Raw genomic sequence first — 15384 nt, 5'->3', positions numbered from 1 at the left:
TTTTTCAAAAGCATATATTTCAAAAATACAAACTAAATTAAGCTCTGGTTACACTTACTCGCATTGCCATTGGACTTGTTGAGTAGTCTACAGGTTGACACTTAAAACTATATTCACCCCACCATCCACTTTGTAAATACTAAAGAAAAAAAGAAAGAAATAATTAAGATTTAGATAAGTTCAAAAAAAAAGAACGAAATAATAAATTCAAAACTTACTTCATAAAATATCCACGCACTAAATATCGTCTGGAATAAATTGTAATATACTAAAACTTTCCTAAGATTAAATGGTTTTCTATTCTCCATGAGCTTTGGTGCTAGAGATTTACTAAAATAAACATAGAATATACATAGTGCCAGTGTGGGAAATGGTGAATAAAGCATTGGCCAGTCTTTTACTCGGGGATCTGCAAAAACAAAAAAGAAATATTATATTACATAATTAACAAATTCTATATCATATTTGAATTTTGAAATTATATTACGTATTAAAAGTTATCTATAAGTTGGATGTGAATGGGCTGGGATCTGTATAATTATTATGATAATCGTTTTATTTTCTATCATCATAAATAAACAAAAGCAAATGTTTTTTTTAATATTTCATCCAAATTTTAATTTTCAAATTACCCTTGATCGCAAAGCTATTCGGTTTTATGATCAATAAAAATCAGCTGTTATGAAATATAACAGCTTTCAGGTTGACCAATTATTTTTTCAATACCGAGACTTCAAAAACTTAAACACATCTGACTAAGCGCATGATTTTGACTGCGTATAATGGAACTGACTGTACCATATACAAAATGTAAGTGAGGTTTTTGTGTCATAACGTCAATCAGCTTTTTTAAAGGCTTTTTTAGTTCCTATTAAAACCCTTCTCTCGTTAGTCATACGGCTCGACCTTGGCTGAATAGCGACATCTCTGCTCTGTCACGACGAGATGCTGCCTACAGTCAATGGAGACGTTACAAACTGGAGCATCAAGTTGTCGTAATGGTCAGAACGGCAAAAAGACTTTATTATGAAAATAAACTTGGTTCTCTAACCTCGGGCAAAAAATTATGGAAAAACCTGCGTGAAATCGGTATTGGCAAACAATCTAAAAAGCCTGTTGGTGACGTCTCAACAAAAAGTGTACGTGACTTTTAACTTCACCCGATCATTCCCTTACTGAGGAGGAACCAACTACTATCAACAGCTCTCTGAGTTTTGTTAGAACACAAGAGGAAGACGTTGTAGAGGCAATAATATCGATTAAACCTAATGCTACTGGCCTGAACCAAATGAACACTAAGTTTTTCTAAGTACTGCTACAGAATTTCGACCGATTACCATTCATCTGTCTCTTTGGAAGCTGTTTGAAAAAACTATTCTGGGGCAGATCCAAAAATATCTTACAGTCAACAACCTGTTAAGTAACTGTCAGTCTGGTATTCGACCTAAGCGCAGCTGCAAATCGGCCTTACTGATGAAATAAGAATCGCAATGGACAGTGAGCATGTTACATTGCTAACACTGTTAGATTAGTCAAAGGCTTTTGATACTGTTAACCACTCAATTCTTTGTAGAAAGCTGCGAATTAACTTAGGGTTTTCTTTACAGTCCTGTAAGCTTGTTCTTTCGTATGTCAACGGAAGGCAACAAAGCGTGGTGGCCAATAGATTATCGTCCACATTTCTCAATGTTTTAAATGGAATGCCACAGGGATTTATCCTTGGACCAATCCTCTTTTCACTTTACATAAATGAGTTACCAAAAGTTGCTAAACATTGTTAAATTCATCTTTATGCTGATGATGTGAAGCTCCTGATAAGTCGACCTTTTGGGGCTAAAAACGATGCCGTAGCTTTAATGACCGAGGATCTGCTCCGCATTTCACAGTAGTAAAAAAAAACAATGATCTCCGCCTTTACGTGTCAAATCAACATCCCTCCTTATCTATCGCAAAACTTTGATCTTTCGGGTTTAAATCCGTTGAAACTTCTAGCACTGCTAGAAACCTAGAAGAATCGCACTCTCACTTGGGATGACCACCTTAATAGTGCCATTGGTAAAGTCTATTAAACTCTCCGCCTTCTTCAAGTCACTCGAAATTTCATTCCGATCAAAACTAAACTGCTACTAGTTAAGGCCCTTATACTACCAATTGTGCAGTATGGGTATGAAATCTTTTGTAAACTAGACTGTATGAGTGTGACTAGCAGAAAATTGACTGAAGCTTATAACAATATTGCCCGATATATTTATAATTTACGTCGTTATGATCACATATCCTTTTTTTGCGGTACGGATTTCTGGTTGTAGCCTAGACAGCTTAATAAACTTTCACTCTCAGTTACCTACATGAAATCATCCAAACACAACAACTTAATTATCTTTACAGTAAGCTGAATTCCCTCATTTAACAAGGTCTTTTGCTTTAATATTACCTCGATACAATTTTCTAAATACTGAGCGTCAATACTGCGCTTTTGGGAATCTCTGCCCATCGCTATGAAAAGAATAAGAAGCATAAGTAGATTTAAGTTTTTACTTTTGAACTATTTAGCAAATATTATTGATATTAAATTTTCTTTTCTTTATATAAATATGTAAATAGAAGTCTTAGTTATATAAAGGGTGATTTTTTTGAGGTTAGGATTTTCATGCATTAGCATTTGACAGATCACGCGAGATTTCAGACATGGTGTCAAAGAAAAAGATGCTCAGTATGCTTTGACATTTCATCATGAATAGACTTACTAACGAGCAACGCTTGCAAATCATTGAATTTTATTACCAAAATCAGTGTTCGGTTCGAAATGTGTTTATCGACAAATTTTGTTCAGCGATGAGGCTCATTTCTGGTTGAATGGCTACGTAAATAAGCAAAATTGCCGCATTTGGAGTGAAGAGCAACCAGCAGCCGTTCAAGAACTGCCCATGCATCCCGAAAAATGCACTGTTTGGTGTGGTTTGTACGCTGGTGGAATCATTGGACCGTATTTTTTCAAAGATGCTGTTGGACGCAACGTTACGGTGAATGGCGATCGCTATCGTTCAATGCTAACAAACTTTTTGTTGCCAAAAATGGAAGAACTGAACTTGGTGGACATGTGGTTTCAACAAGATGGCGCTACATGCCACACAGCTCGCGATTCTATGGACATTTTGAGGGAAAACTTCGGAGAATAATTCATATCAAGGAATGGACCGGTAAGTTGGCCACCAAGATCATGCGATTTGACGCCTTTAGACTATTTTTTGTGGGGCTACGTCAAGTCTAAAGTCTACACAAATAAGCCAGCAACTATTCCAGCTTTGGAAGACAACATTTCCGAAGAAATTCGGGCTATTCCGGCCGAAATTCTCGAAAAAGTTACCCAAAATTGGACTTTCCGAATGGACCAACTAAGACGCAGCCGCGGTCAACATTTAAATGAAATTATCTTCAAAAAGTAAATGTCATGGACCAATCTAACGTTTCAAATAAAGAATCGATGAGATTTTGCAAATTTTATGCGTTTTTTTTTTTTTAAAAAGTTCTCAAGCTCTTAAAAAATCACAGTTTAATTTGTATTCGAATTCTGAAATTAATGTAAAGGCTTGCAGCACTTTATAAGACTCATGTCCTATCTTGTCAGCGATTTTTGAAATAAATAAAATAAAAATACAAATACTATTTGCAGCGATGAAAGAGCAAACTATTTTGTAAGCAAGTAGAAAAGAGTTTGAATCCCTTTAATGGGATAAATTGGTGTTAAACTGTGGGCTTTGAATCCATAACACCTTTTTACTGTAAGGTATCAATTTGTATGACTTTTAGTCTTCGGGGGAAAGAACCTTCTACAGAACCGTTTATTTGATTTTTAATGTTTCGTAAACGATTCTTTTCATTTTGAACTAAATTGTTAAACAAAGAGTTTTAAGCTCATAAGCTCTAAGCCACAGAAGCTAAATTTTACAAGAGATCATTTTTGGATTAGTTTTGAATTATAAACAAAGTTTTTGGCTTGAAATTGTTCAATAAATCTGAGTTATAAAAATAAAAGAAAGCGATGTTTTCTTCATCTTTAGCAGGGCACTCAAGGGGTTATTAATAAAATAAATGGGGTGGCGCAACAGTCCGTTTGAGAACAAGGGCCTAGTGACTGACAACTCTCAACCATTCCTAGTTCTAGCGTTAGGGAAATAGGAAAGGATAAAAAAGGAGCTATCGCTGCACATTATTGTTAAAGTTTTGAATTCAAATAAGTGAAAAAACACAGTTAAGTAAAGTATTCCACATTCGCGATGTACGATTAACAAAAGTATCTCTATACTTCGCAGTACATCCGAAATTGAGGGACAGGCGTTAATTCAACAGTGCATTGTTTGAGAAAATATCGGTAAAAGATGTGGATTTGTGTTTGTCAAGGCTTTTCAATAATTTTGGAACTATCTAGGTGATGGAGATGGTGGAGAGTTCTAGATGGGCAGAGAGTTCCGTTTTTAAAGTTGGATTTTGTTTTACTGTAACCTGCAGTTTAATTCCACAAAAAAATATCACTCGGGTTTATTTTGTTCCTAGAAATCTTCCTTCATATAATTATTTAAATATAATATAATTATTAAAATACGACATGTAACTTTTAGGACTGAGAATTTGATAGGGTGGAATAATAATAATTAAGTGGTAAATCTTGTACTGCATCTTAGATAAAAAGAAATTAATACTAATAATAACCTTAACCTGTTTCAGCTTACTCTCAGTGGTTTAACACAGACTCAGGTGTTAAAGAAGGATGCTTGTTAAGTGCTCTATTATTTTCGCTCTTTATAAATGACATAGTATTTTGTATGCTAATCTTTTGTATGAGGATGACCTTTTTTACTTTTTACCATCGGAATCACCTAAAAACCTGCAATTCATGATTAACCGCCTTTCAAATTATTGTGAAACCTGGGGTCTCTCAATAAACACTGAAAAAACACAGAATTATGGTCTTTACACATAGCTCCCGAAGTTTAAATAGAAATAAATGGTACTACAAAGGCAACGAGATTGAAGTTACTCACGAAAAAATACTGGGAGAAAAAAAAAATACGGTTCTAGACTTCAAAAACCACCTTGGTCAACATGACGTGGCGAAAAACATTTTACAACCGAAACATCACTCTTTCATCTAAATATAAAGTCTTCGAAACCGTAGTAAAATCAACACTCTGTTATGCTGCTCATATTTGGGGAATAGATGAATTTGAAGTGGTTGAAAAATTTCATCGAAATTTTCTGAAAAAAATATTTCATCTACCACGAAACACCCCAAATTATGCATTATATCTTGAAATAGGGTTGCCTAAGATTTTTACTAATACCCTTTAGTTTCAAGCAGACTACATTTTAAAAATTGCTTCACATTCTGATACTCGTCTAACGAAAAAATTGCTGCACTACGAACAAAGAAACATCGACTGGTGGATGTTGAAATGGCAAAACATTGCCTCTTATTACAACATTAATTTAGACTGGAACTGCAGTAACCTAGAGTCCTTAAAAGAACAACTTTGTCCTTAATGCAAGTAAATAAAGACTACACTCTTAACGCATTGATTGAAGAAGCCCGACAATCTGAAAGCAGAATTATATATTCACACTTAAATTATCACCTCTGCAGTAAAACTACTTTCAGGATAACCTTAGCTACGAACCAATATCGCTGCTGTTTTAATCGAGATGTGAGCTCATCTACCTTAACGGCAGTCCATACAATGGTGCATCCGACCAATTTTGTACGCTGTGCAACATGAAGGCCTAAGAAGACAACTTTCATTTTATAAGCATTTCGCCAATCTTCAAATACCTAAGACTTGCATATCAAGGAAAGGAACGTTTACAATGATGGAAACATTGAAAAATTTTAACGGAAGAAACTGGAAAGAGTTGTGCAATTTTCTTAAATCTATTATTAAATACCAAAATTTGTTGATAACTGAGTATAATTGAAGTTAAATTTTCCTTTTTATTATGTTTACATACCTTTTCAGTAGCATTTTAATATATTGCCATTCAAGCTGACGGATAAGCCAAAGCTATCTCAAATTCATAACCATAATAAACGGTGATTTTTTAAGAGCTTGAAAACTTTAAAAAAAAAAACGCATAAAATTTGCAAAATCTCATCGATTCTTTATTTGAAACGTTAGATTGGTCCATGACATTTACTTTTTGAAGATAATTTCATTTAAATGTTGACCGCGGCTGCGTCTTAGGTGGTCCATTCGGAAAGTCCATTTTTGGGTAACTTTTTCGAGCATTTCGGCCGAAATAGCCCGAATTTCTTCCGAAATGTTGTCTTCCAAAGCTGGAATAGTTGCTAGCTTATTTGTGTGGACTTTAGACTTGACGTAGCCCTACACAAAATAGGCTAAAGGCGTCAAATCGCATGATCTTGGTGGCCAACTTACCGGTCCATTCCTTGAGATGAATTGTTCTCCGAAGTTTTCCCTCAAAATGGCCATAGAATCGCTAGCTGTGTGGCATGTAGCGCCATCTTGTTGAAACCACATGTCAACCAAGTTCAGTTCTTCCATTTTTGGCAACAAAAAGTTTGTTAGCATTGAACGATAGCGATCGCCATTCACCGTAACGTTGCGTCCAACAGCATCTTTGAAAAAATACGGTCCAATGATTCCACCAGCGTACAAACCACACCAAACAGTGCATTTTTCGGGATGCATGGGCAGTTCTTGAACGGCTTCTGGTTGCTCTTCACTCCAAATGCGGCAATTTTGCTTATTTACGTAGCCATTCAACCAGAAATGAGCCTCATCGCTAAACAAAATTTGTCGATAAAAAAGCGGATTTTCTGCCAACTTTTCTAGGGCCCATTCACTGAAAATTCGACGTTGTGGCAGATCGTTCGGCTTCAGTTCTTGCACGAGCTGTATTTTATACGGTTTTACACCAAGATCTTTGCGTAAAATCTTCCATGTGGTCGAATAACACAAACCCAATTGCTGCGAACGGCGACGAATCGACATTTCACGGTCTTCAGCAACACTCTCAGAAACAGACGCAATATTCTCTTCTGTACGCATTGTACGCATTCGTGTGGTTGGTTTAATGTCCAATAAAGTAAACTGAGTGCAAAACTTGGTCACAATCGCATTAATTGTTTGCTCACTTGGTCGATTATGTAGACCATAAATCGGACGTAAAGCGCGAAACACATTTCGAACCGAACACTGATTTTGGTAATAAAATTCAATGATTTGCAAGCGTTGCTCGTTAGTAAGTCTATTCATGATGAAATGTCAAAGCATACTGAGCATCTTTCTCTTTGACACCATGTCTGACATCCCGCGTGATCTGTCAAATACTAATGCATGAAAATCCTAACCTCAAAAAAATCACCCTTTAGTTAAACTTTGTAACCAAATAATTGTTCTAATAAAATAATAAAACTTATTTTAATTACTAATTAATAACTTTAAAAATTGGAGATATTTAAATGTTTCAAAAATTAGTTTTAGCAACTAAAAAATAGTTTTCAAAACTGATATCAGAACCGAACACATTTTTGAATCAGCTGGGATCTTATTTGAAAAGCGTTTTACATTTTCTGAAATTACATGCAAAATTAAAATGGAAATTCTTAAAGATGATACGGGGGATTTAAGTTGACAGAAAAATACTTTGAACAAAAAAAAAACCGACAAAATTAGTAGTCCTATAAAGTGTTATTTAATTGAATTATTTTTTGAAAAATTAAACTGGAATAACTCTATATAATAAACTTCGAAATTGAAATCCAGCTCAGGACATTAAAAACTTTTGGTTTAGACGGTTCTGGTGAGTGTTAAGTGTTTAAAAAATGTTCGTCCCTGTTACTTATTTTATGAAAAAAGAGTTTAAAATCTTAAAGATGCAAAATAATAAAATAATGGAATAAATATAACATATTTAAAATTAATTCTTTTAGGCATGTATCGGTCAATAATCTTTAAATAATATGAATTTTGTGACTGAGCTGGTTTCCAATAAACGTGGTTAATTTGTAAATTAAAAAAAAATCTTCTACGACAAGAAATAAATTAGTTGAAAAAAAGAGGTCTTTTTGCTCAATTGGATTTCAAGTGAGTATTGAATTTCAAAAAATAATTTGTAGGTCATTTAAAAGTTTTTTTTTTCTAAAATATGATGGAGTTCCAACTTAGTGTTGAAAAGCTTTGTTTGCTATAATTAATTCTGAAATGATATGAAGAAAGCCTGTGAAATTATTAAAAGTTCTAAATGTTCAGACATTTTCGTCCAGTTTTTTTTTATAGCATTTTAAAACGAATACAGATAAAATAGTTTTGGAACGTAAAATAACTTGGATTCGAATTCATACAACTAAATCAAGCGTTTTAAAAACATTATAAGCCAATATGTATTTTTTTTCATCTCAGATCTGTTTAAGATTCAAGTTCATAAATGCATGTTTTCAATCTTCTATCTAGGTTGTTTTGTTTAGTTTTTTATCTCAGCAAATGCGAAACACTTAAAAAAATCAATAAAGTATTGTTTTTCTTTCTTTTTTTTAATAACACTTGTAATTTAATAGAAATATATTCTACAAATAAAGGGTGTTTTTAAGTGTGATTATAGGCGATGCATTATGATGGTGATGCATATGTACATATGTATCACGAAAGTGACTTGATAACTATCTACTTGAATCGATTAAAAAATCTTGAATTGAAATTACGTCATAAATAAGGGGAAAAGGTTCAAGTGTTAAGCTAATTGAAGTACGCCATATAAAATTAGTTTTTCAATCAAAATCTGAATAAACATTTTTTTCTTTTTAAAGTTAATGTTTAGAAACCTTGATTGCTATGTAGGAATAAAGGTATACCTGCATATTTAAATGACCCTCTATGTTTACCCTTTTATAAAATATCACATACATACATAGGTACTTAGGTTTTTAAATGTTATTTAAACTCAAAAACCTGTCTATCTTGTTGTTCGCTGTGATTTGGTTGATTAGTTGGATAAACTAATTCTAATGGGATTCAATTTAAATTAAGTACGTAGGAATTTTTTGAACTTAAGATCCTATTTTAAAAAATTACATAATTGAACTGTTTTTAAAATTAAAGAGTTAATTGCAACAAACTAAAGAAAACTTAGTCTATATTTTTGAAAAATTGAAGAATCTTTTCACCTTAAAATTAAAAAACCAATCCCCATCGTATATTTGAAAGACTAAAATGTCCAGGCTAGTAATTATACAGGGTGTTTTGCATTAAATGCAACTGAAAGTTTTTGAACATATACACGAAGGTAATATAATTTTCGGCCTAGAATAAATTCTACAAATAAATATTTTAAGGATTTGAGCCAATAGCTTTGAATTTTTTGGGAGGGGAAATAAAATAAAAAAAATAAGACTTTGTTAAATCTTAGAAATGGGTTTAAAGTTTTTAAACCACCCTCTGCACATTAAAATATGGTATAGTTCTCAATTGCTAACTAAAGGTTGTGACTTGTGAGTTCGGGAGGTTTACCTGTTCGAAGCAGCAATTAAGGTATTTAAATTATTTACCACCAGTTTCAATTGAATTACAATGTTGAATTAAAAGATGTAAACAATGTCTTATTTTGTTATTATTATGGTGTCAGAAATGTTGTAGAAACACGGGGAACTATTATTTATATATTATTTTATTTGCGTTATTAAAAAAAAAAAACAGTTTTAAAAGATATTCAATATTTAAAAGCTTGCATTTGTAGAACTTAGCTTCGGGTTGTTTATCTTCCTTTACATAGAGGGAGGGAAAACATTAGAGTAATAGTAAGAAAATGGATTAACCAAGGAAAGGCCTTTCGATAGATTGTCGAAATTATCAATTTGTCTAATATAACATCAAAACTACAAAAGGGTTTGAAAAGTGATCTATACAAAGTTTGGAGATAATGTAATTTTCTATAAAAAAAGGTCGTCACTCTTTTCTTTCTCCAACACAACGTTGAGAGGATACCATCATTTCAAAACACTAATTGATTAGTTGAATTTTTAAATAGACAATTCACGAGAGATTTTGAGAACGCAAAATCCACACAAGATTGAGAAAGTCACCGTTTGAGATGTTTTGGTAGCACTTAATCCAAAAAAATAGAACAGCCTGTCGGTGGTTTTTAGTGATTTTTCAAAATTATGTACTTCGGTTAGCAACATTTTTAGATTGCATGCTCAACGAAATTTAAGGAAGTACTCGGAGCGTAAGAAAAAAATGTTGATATTTTTAATTTTTCTTTTGATTGCACGGTCTTGAAAAACCATTTAAAATATAAACATGAACAAAATCGCTTGTTTATTTAACTTTTATCGGTTTTTTTTAATAGTTGCACAAAAAATCTGAAATTCTTTCTATGAAATTAGTTTGAAAAATAGGATGATTTATGGTTTTTTCGGACTTATAAAATATTTAAGTTAAGCAGGGGTTTTCTTTTTTTTGTTACAAATCAAAGTTTTTAAAGTTTTAAATGATCCCTTTTTTTCGAAAAATTTTGAATGAAATTCAAAAAATATCTAGTAGTAGTGCTAAAGTTAAAAACTTTAGTATTACAAATTAATTGAACTTATGTATGTCAAATATTTTTGGCTATCAGTTCTGTGTTCACTGTCTTCGCAATGTCTTGCGCTCAATCGCTGCCTGTACCTAGGTCTAGTTTTTTCACGGTATAGCTTTTTACAAGAGAAATTCTTGTTATAAAAAGTGTTTTTCCAAAATTTTCCCTGATCCCTGAAATTACTGGCATGCAGAATTGTTTGAGAGTTGTAAGCCAATAAGTCCTGGTTCGCTACGAGCTGTAGTGCCACCTAATTTTGTTTGTATAGACTAATAGAACATGCAAATTAAGATTTTGATTCGATATTTTTGAGACAACTAAGTTTATGGTCTTTAAAGTAATGATCAAAAATGATTTTGAAAAACAATATTAGTCAAATTGCCACCACTGTAAGATTCGAATGATTCGCAAGATTCTTATGAGGTAATTTTTAAGCAATTTTTCGCAGATAATAAAAAAAAAATACTTTAATTATTAAAATTATCATATGAAACAAAAATTCAATAATTATTAAAAAAGCCTAACCCAATTTACAAAACATTGACGTTTCGAAGTTACATATGAGTAAAGAGGGATAATTAGCGGATGAGACCTGTTTTAGGTCGCCTTTCTTACTCTGTCAAAATTGTGGTTGGTCTGCGATAAGTATGTCGGAAAGCAAAATCAAACTACGAAGTTCTACATATTTTTCGAAAGTCATGTCTAGTTAGCGCGAGGCTAAATCAGATTTCCTATCATATCTACGTAATCCAAAAACATAACTAACAATCGAGTTGAAAGCTACACCAAGTTTCCGCCTGCTCGTGAAACTGCAGTTACAAGAGATTTCTCAACCATAAACCAGGATAGGAATTACCAAGGTTTTAGCGAGAAGCAAACACGTTTTTAATGGAGTGAAAGATTGTGTAACACATAACAAACGAAGTATTCCATAAACCTTACCAACGAGTCCATTTATATGATCATCCCAAGTGAAAAGACGATTACAAGTCACACTAAGATTCTTTGCTGTAAATACATATTCGATTGGAGAATTGCTCAGAACAATCGGTGGAAAATAAGAAAGGCCAAGAGATTTTCTATTAATTACTGCAGACATTTGGATTTTTTAGGGTTCTACAGAAATCCGTTTGACAAAGACCAATTTGCCCCTCTTTTCAGGTCTTCATTGATGCCGAAAGCTCCATGTTCGATAAGGCCAAGTGGACAGCTGAAGTAAAGCTGAACGACATCAGCATACAGGTGAGAGCTGACATTAACTAGTGAAGATGGAAGTTCATTTACATAAGCAGAAAACAAGAGAGGTGAAGATGGAAGTTCATTTACATAAGCAGAAAACAAGAGAGGAACCAGTATGGAACCTTGTGGCACACCAATGCCATTCGGCAAACAAATTTGACAGGTTGTCGCCAACTTGCACTGCTTGCTTTCTATCAGTTAGATAAGAAAAAATTAATTTAGTTGATTAACGGAATCGAAAGCCTTCGAAAAATCCAACAAAAATAGAAACGTAACCTCGTCTTCATCTAATACTTTTCTAATGTCATAAGTAACGTTTAAAAAAAGTGAGATAACACAGCTGTGTTTCTTCCAAAAACCAGCAGTGAGTTTGTAGATAAAAATACATTAATTTGTTTTGAAGGATTTTTTCAAAAACTTTCGACAAAAATGGCAATACCGAAGTAGGTAATATTTTAAAGACACTGAAAAGCATATAAAGGTGTTAAATCACACGATCTAGGTAACTTATTGACGTCATCAAAACGTGATGACCAGAAAACTTTTAACGCAATAAAGTCCTTCGATAATATTTGGTTATAAAGGGTGATTTTTTAGCTATTATATTTTCGGCAACACTGGTTTAAACAGCTGACGCACGTTTTGTGTTTTGTTTCGCTGTCAAACGTCTTCAGTTTGGTCTATAATTTAAGCGTGAATCGTCTTATGAACGAATAATGCTTGCAAGTTATTGAATTTTATTATCACAATGCGTGCTCTGTTAAGAAAGTTCATCGCGCGCTTCTTCCAACGTTCGGGACCGGTCAATTGGTCAATTGGCTGTCTAGATCGTGCGATTTAACGCCTTTAGACAATTTGTGGGGCTATGTTAAAGCTTATGTCTATACAGAAAAGCCCGCTTCAATTGACGCAATGGAAGGCAACATTAAAGCATTTCGTGAGATACCGGTCGAAATGTTGGAAAGAGAATGCCAAAATTGGACTAAGCGGATGAACCATTTGAGTCGCAGTCAAGGTCAACGTTTGCATAAAATAATCTTCAAACATTAAAATATATGGACCGTACTATCGCTTCAAATAAAGATTTCATGCATTTTGCTGAATTGTATGTGTTTTTTTCTGAAAAACTTTCCTATAGCTTTTAAAAAATCACCCTTCATTAAGTGGCTTGGTGCAATATCTTGTTTGATCAACATATTTTCCAAGCCTTGATTTTTAAAAATTGATCAGCAGTAGCATTTGCATTTGCAGAAGCAACATTTTGGACCGAGTGTTGCGATGGTGCAAAGGCCTTACGACATCAGTAACGCTTCCACAATCTTAAAAATTTCTCACAATTTTACCGATTGCTTGAGTCAATTATAAAAGTCGTAGTGTTCGAGAAATGGCTACAATTAATGCATTACTTTTGAAGTAAGTTTTAATAATTTTAACGCGATGTTCAATTTCTAAGCGAGCCATTATTGTAAATGTCAAATATTCAACTAATATAATGTACTTTAAATAACACCTTAGTTGGACAAATGTCAAATTCCAACTTAAGACCACGAAATCAATGTTTCTATGGTTAAATGCTGGTTTAATGGTGGAAGATGTATAGAAGAATTTTCATGGAACTCAGGTTGAATCAATAAGAAAAATTAACAAGTGTATACTAAGCCAGTACCACATGTCTAGATTTAGCTCTTAAATTCAAGTTTTACACTTTTACTTTGCTCCTAAGATCCAATGTTTACAAACAAAAAAGCGAAACTAATAGCGAAAGCTACTTTGTAAGGATCAGTAATGATATAAAACCAAAACTTCTAACACTTAAGTGATTTAATAACTTAAAAAACCTATAATACAATACAAAATTAAATAATTATTAATATCTACATTTTTGTTCTCTCAAAAGAAAAAAAGTCTAAAATTTCTGGGATCAGAAGAAAATAATAAATAAAGCAAAAACATCTTATAGCATCAACCACAAAGAAATGCAGCAGCTACAGCTTAACGAAATTCATACGAGCTTGATGTATTTCGTTTCTACCACGTTACATTACTTCGAGTACAAAATAAAGAACAACAACAAAAACTTTAACCCACATGCTATTTCGTGCTACGATCAGTAACGTGATATTTGATACCAGGAAACCTGAGACACAAAAACAAAAAAGGTTTGTTTTGCATGCCATAATAGGATTCACATAATAATGATTATGTATTATTTTTGGTAAGGTAAGGTCCAAGTATCTTTTTGTAAAAGGTATTAATTGTGTTGTTTTTGTCTAATGAAGGTAATTAACAGCTACAAAGTTCTTTCTCAATTAATCTTTGAACTTCCCAAAACAATTAATTAAAAAGACACAAGTGAATAATTCAAATATACTCAAAAAAAAAAAAAAACAAAGGCCCGCAAGTTGCATCGCTTGTAGGAAAACTAGGGAAAAATTACTTTTTTGGAAGTTTCTTTTATGTAAAATGGTATAAAACTAATTAAAGGGTTACTTTACGTAAATTTGATACAATTATAAAGAAAAAGAAAAGGTCCCAACAAATTTTAAATTATTCAAAATAAGAACCAATAAATTATTGTGATTATTTATAATAGAAAATGGCAAGATTTTAAGCTCTAGAGGAAAATGTTTAAAGAAAAGTAAATGACAATCGTTTGATTAGTTTAGACGAACGTCATTTTAATAAGTCTGTTATGATCATGTTTTTAAGTCGTTTGAAAAAATATAACACTTATAAAAACTTTTGTTTTCCATCAGCGTCAAAAATTAATTCAAGAACATATTTTTCAAAGCTATGAAACCATAAGATAACATTCGGAGAACTAATAAAATAAAGATTTATATTTTGAAAGTCATCGTACATTTAGTTAAAAAATAAAAGTGCTATGTTTTTTCAGAGTCTCCAAACACACCACATTGTTTTTCTTTCTTCATTTTTAAAGGAATATATTTAAATAATTAACCTGAGATACTAGTAGTACCCGTGGCATGATAGTTAGTGAGTTGGACTGTACGTAGTTGAGACATACTCAGGACAGCGCAAATAGAAGCAGCCATCTTTGACGATGACTTTTTTTATAATTGAAGATCAGAAGGAAAAAGTGGAGGCGGTGGGAGCTGCTTTCCAGCAAGTGCACAAGGTGAATGTTAGCGCATTCGCCCCAACCACGCCCTGGAAAAAAGAGCCCTACTTAATCACTTTTACCTCCGAAATGATTTGACACAATGGCGATCTGAGAACCGCGGTTTCATCAAGTTCCATGACGATTCCTTGGCAAATGCCATAATCGCCGAGCAAACGGGACCAAGTCCCTTGTTAGTGACGAAGGTTGAGCTTCAGCTCATATTCAATTCAATAAAAAAGTCAGCAGGTGTCGATGGTATATCCAACGCTGTACTAAGACATTTACCGATGGAGGCAATTGACATTTATACCACACTCTTCAATAATGCACTGAATAATGCATATTATCCAGTGCATTGGAAGACCGCTGTGGTTCATCCTCTCCCGAAAAGGGGAAAGGACAACTCCAACCCGTCAAATCTTCGGTCGATAAGT

General features: G+C 33.1%; 1 protein-coding gene across 1 annotated transcript in view; it reads right to left on the bottom strand.

The window, feature by feature from the left end:
• The window catches only part of LOC129954030 (elongation of very long chain fatty acids protein 7), a 119882-nt gene that overhangs the window by 18241 nt on the left and 86257 nt on the right, over positions 1–15384 (bottom strand). Inside the window, exons 5-6 of the mRNA XM_056067658.1 lie at positions 219–409; positions 59–139 (exon numbers count right to left, since the gene is read on the bottom strand). Of these exons, the coding sequence (XP_055923633.1) occupies positions 59–139; positions 219–409 (272 nt within the window). The remainder of the gene's footprint in view (positions 1–58; positions 140–218; positions 410–15384) is intronic.

This window comes from Eupeodes corollae, chromosome 1 (assembly GCF_945859685.1).
Source record: "Eupeodes corollae chromosome 1, idEupCoro1.1, whole genome shotgun sequence".
In the NCBI taxonomy this organism is placed as follows: Eukaryota; Metazoa; Arthropoda; class Insecta; order Diptera; family Syrphidae; genus Eupeodes; species Eupeodes corollae.
This window is presented reverse-complemented; position numbering and strand designations above follow the sequence as displayed.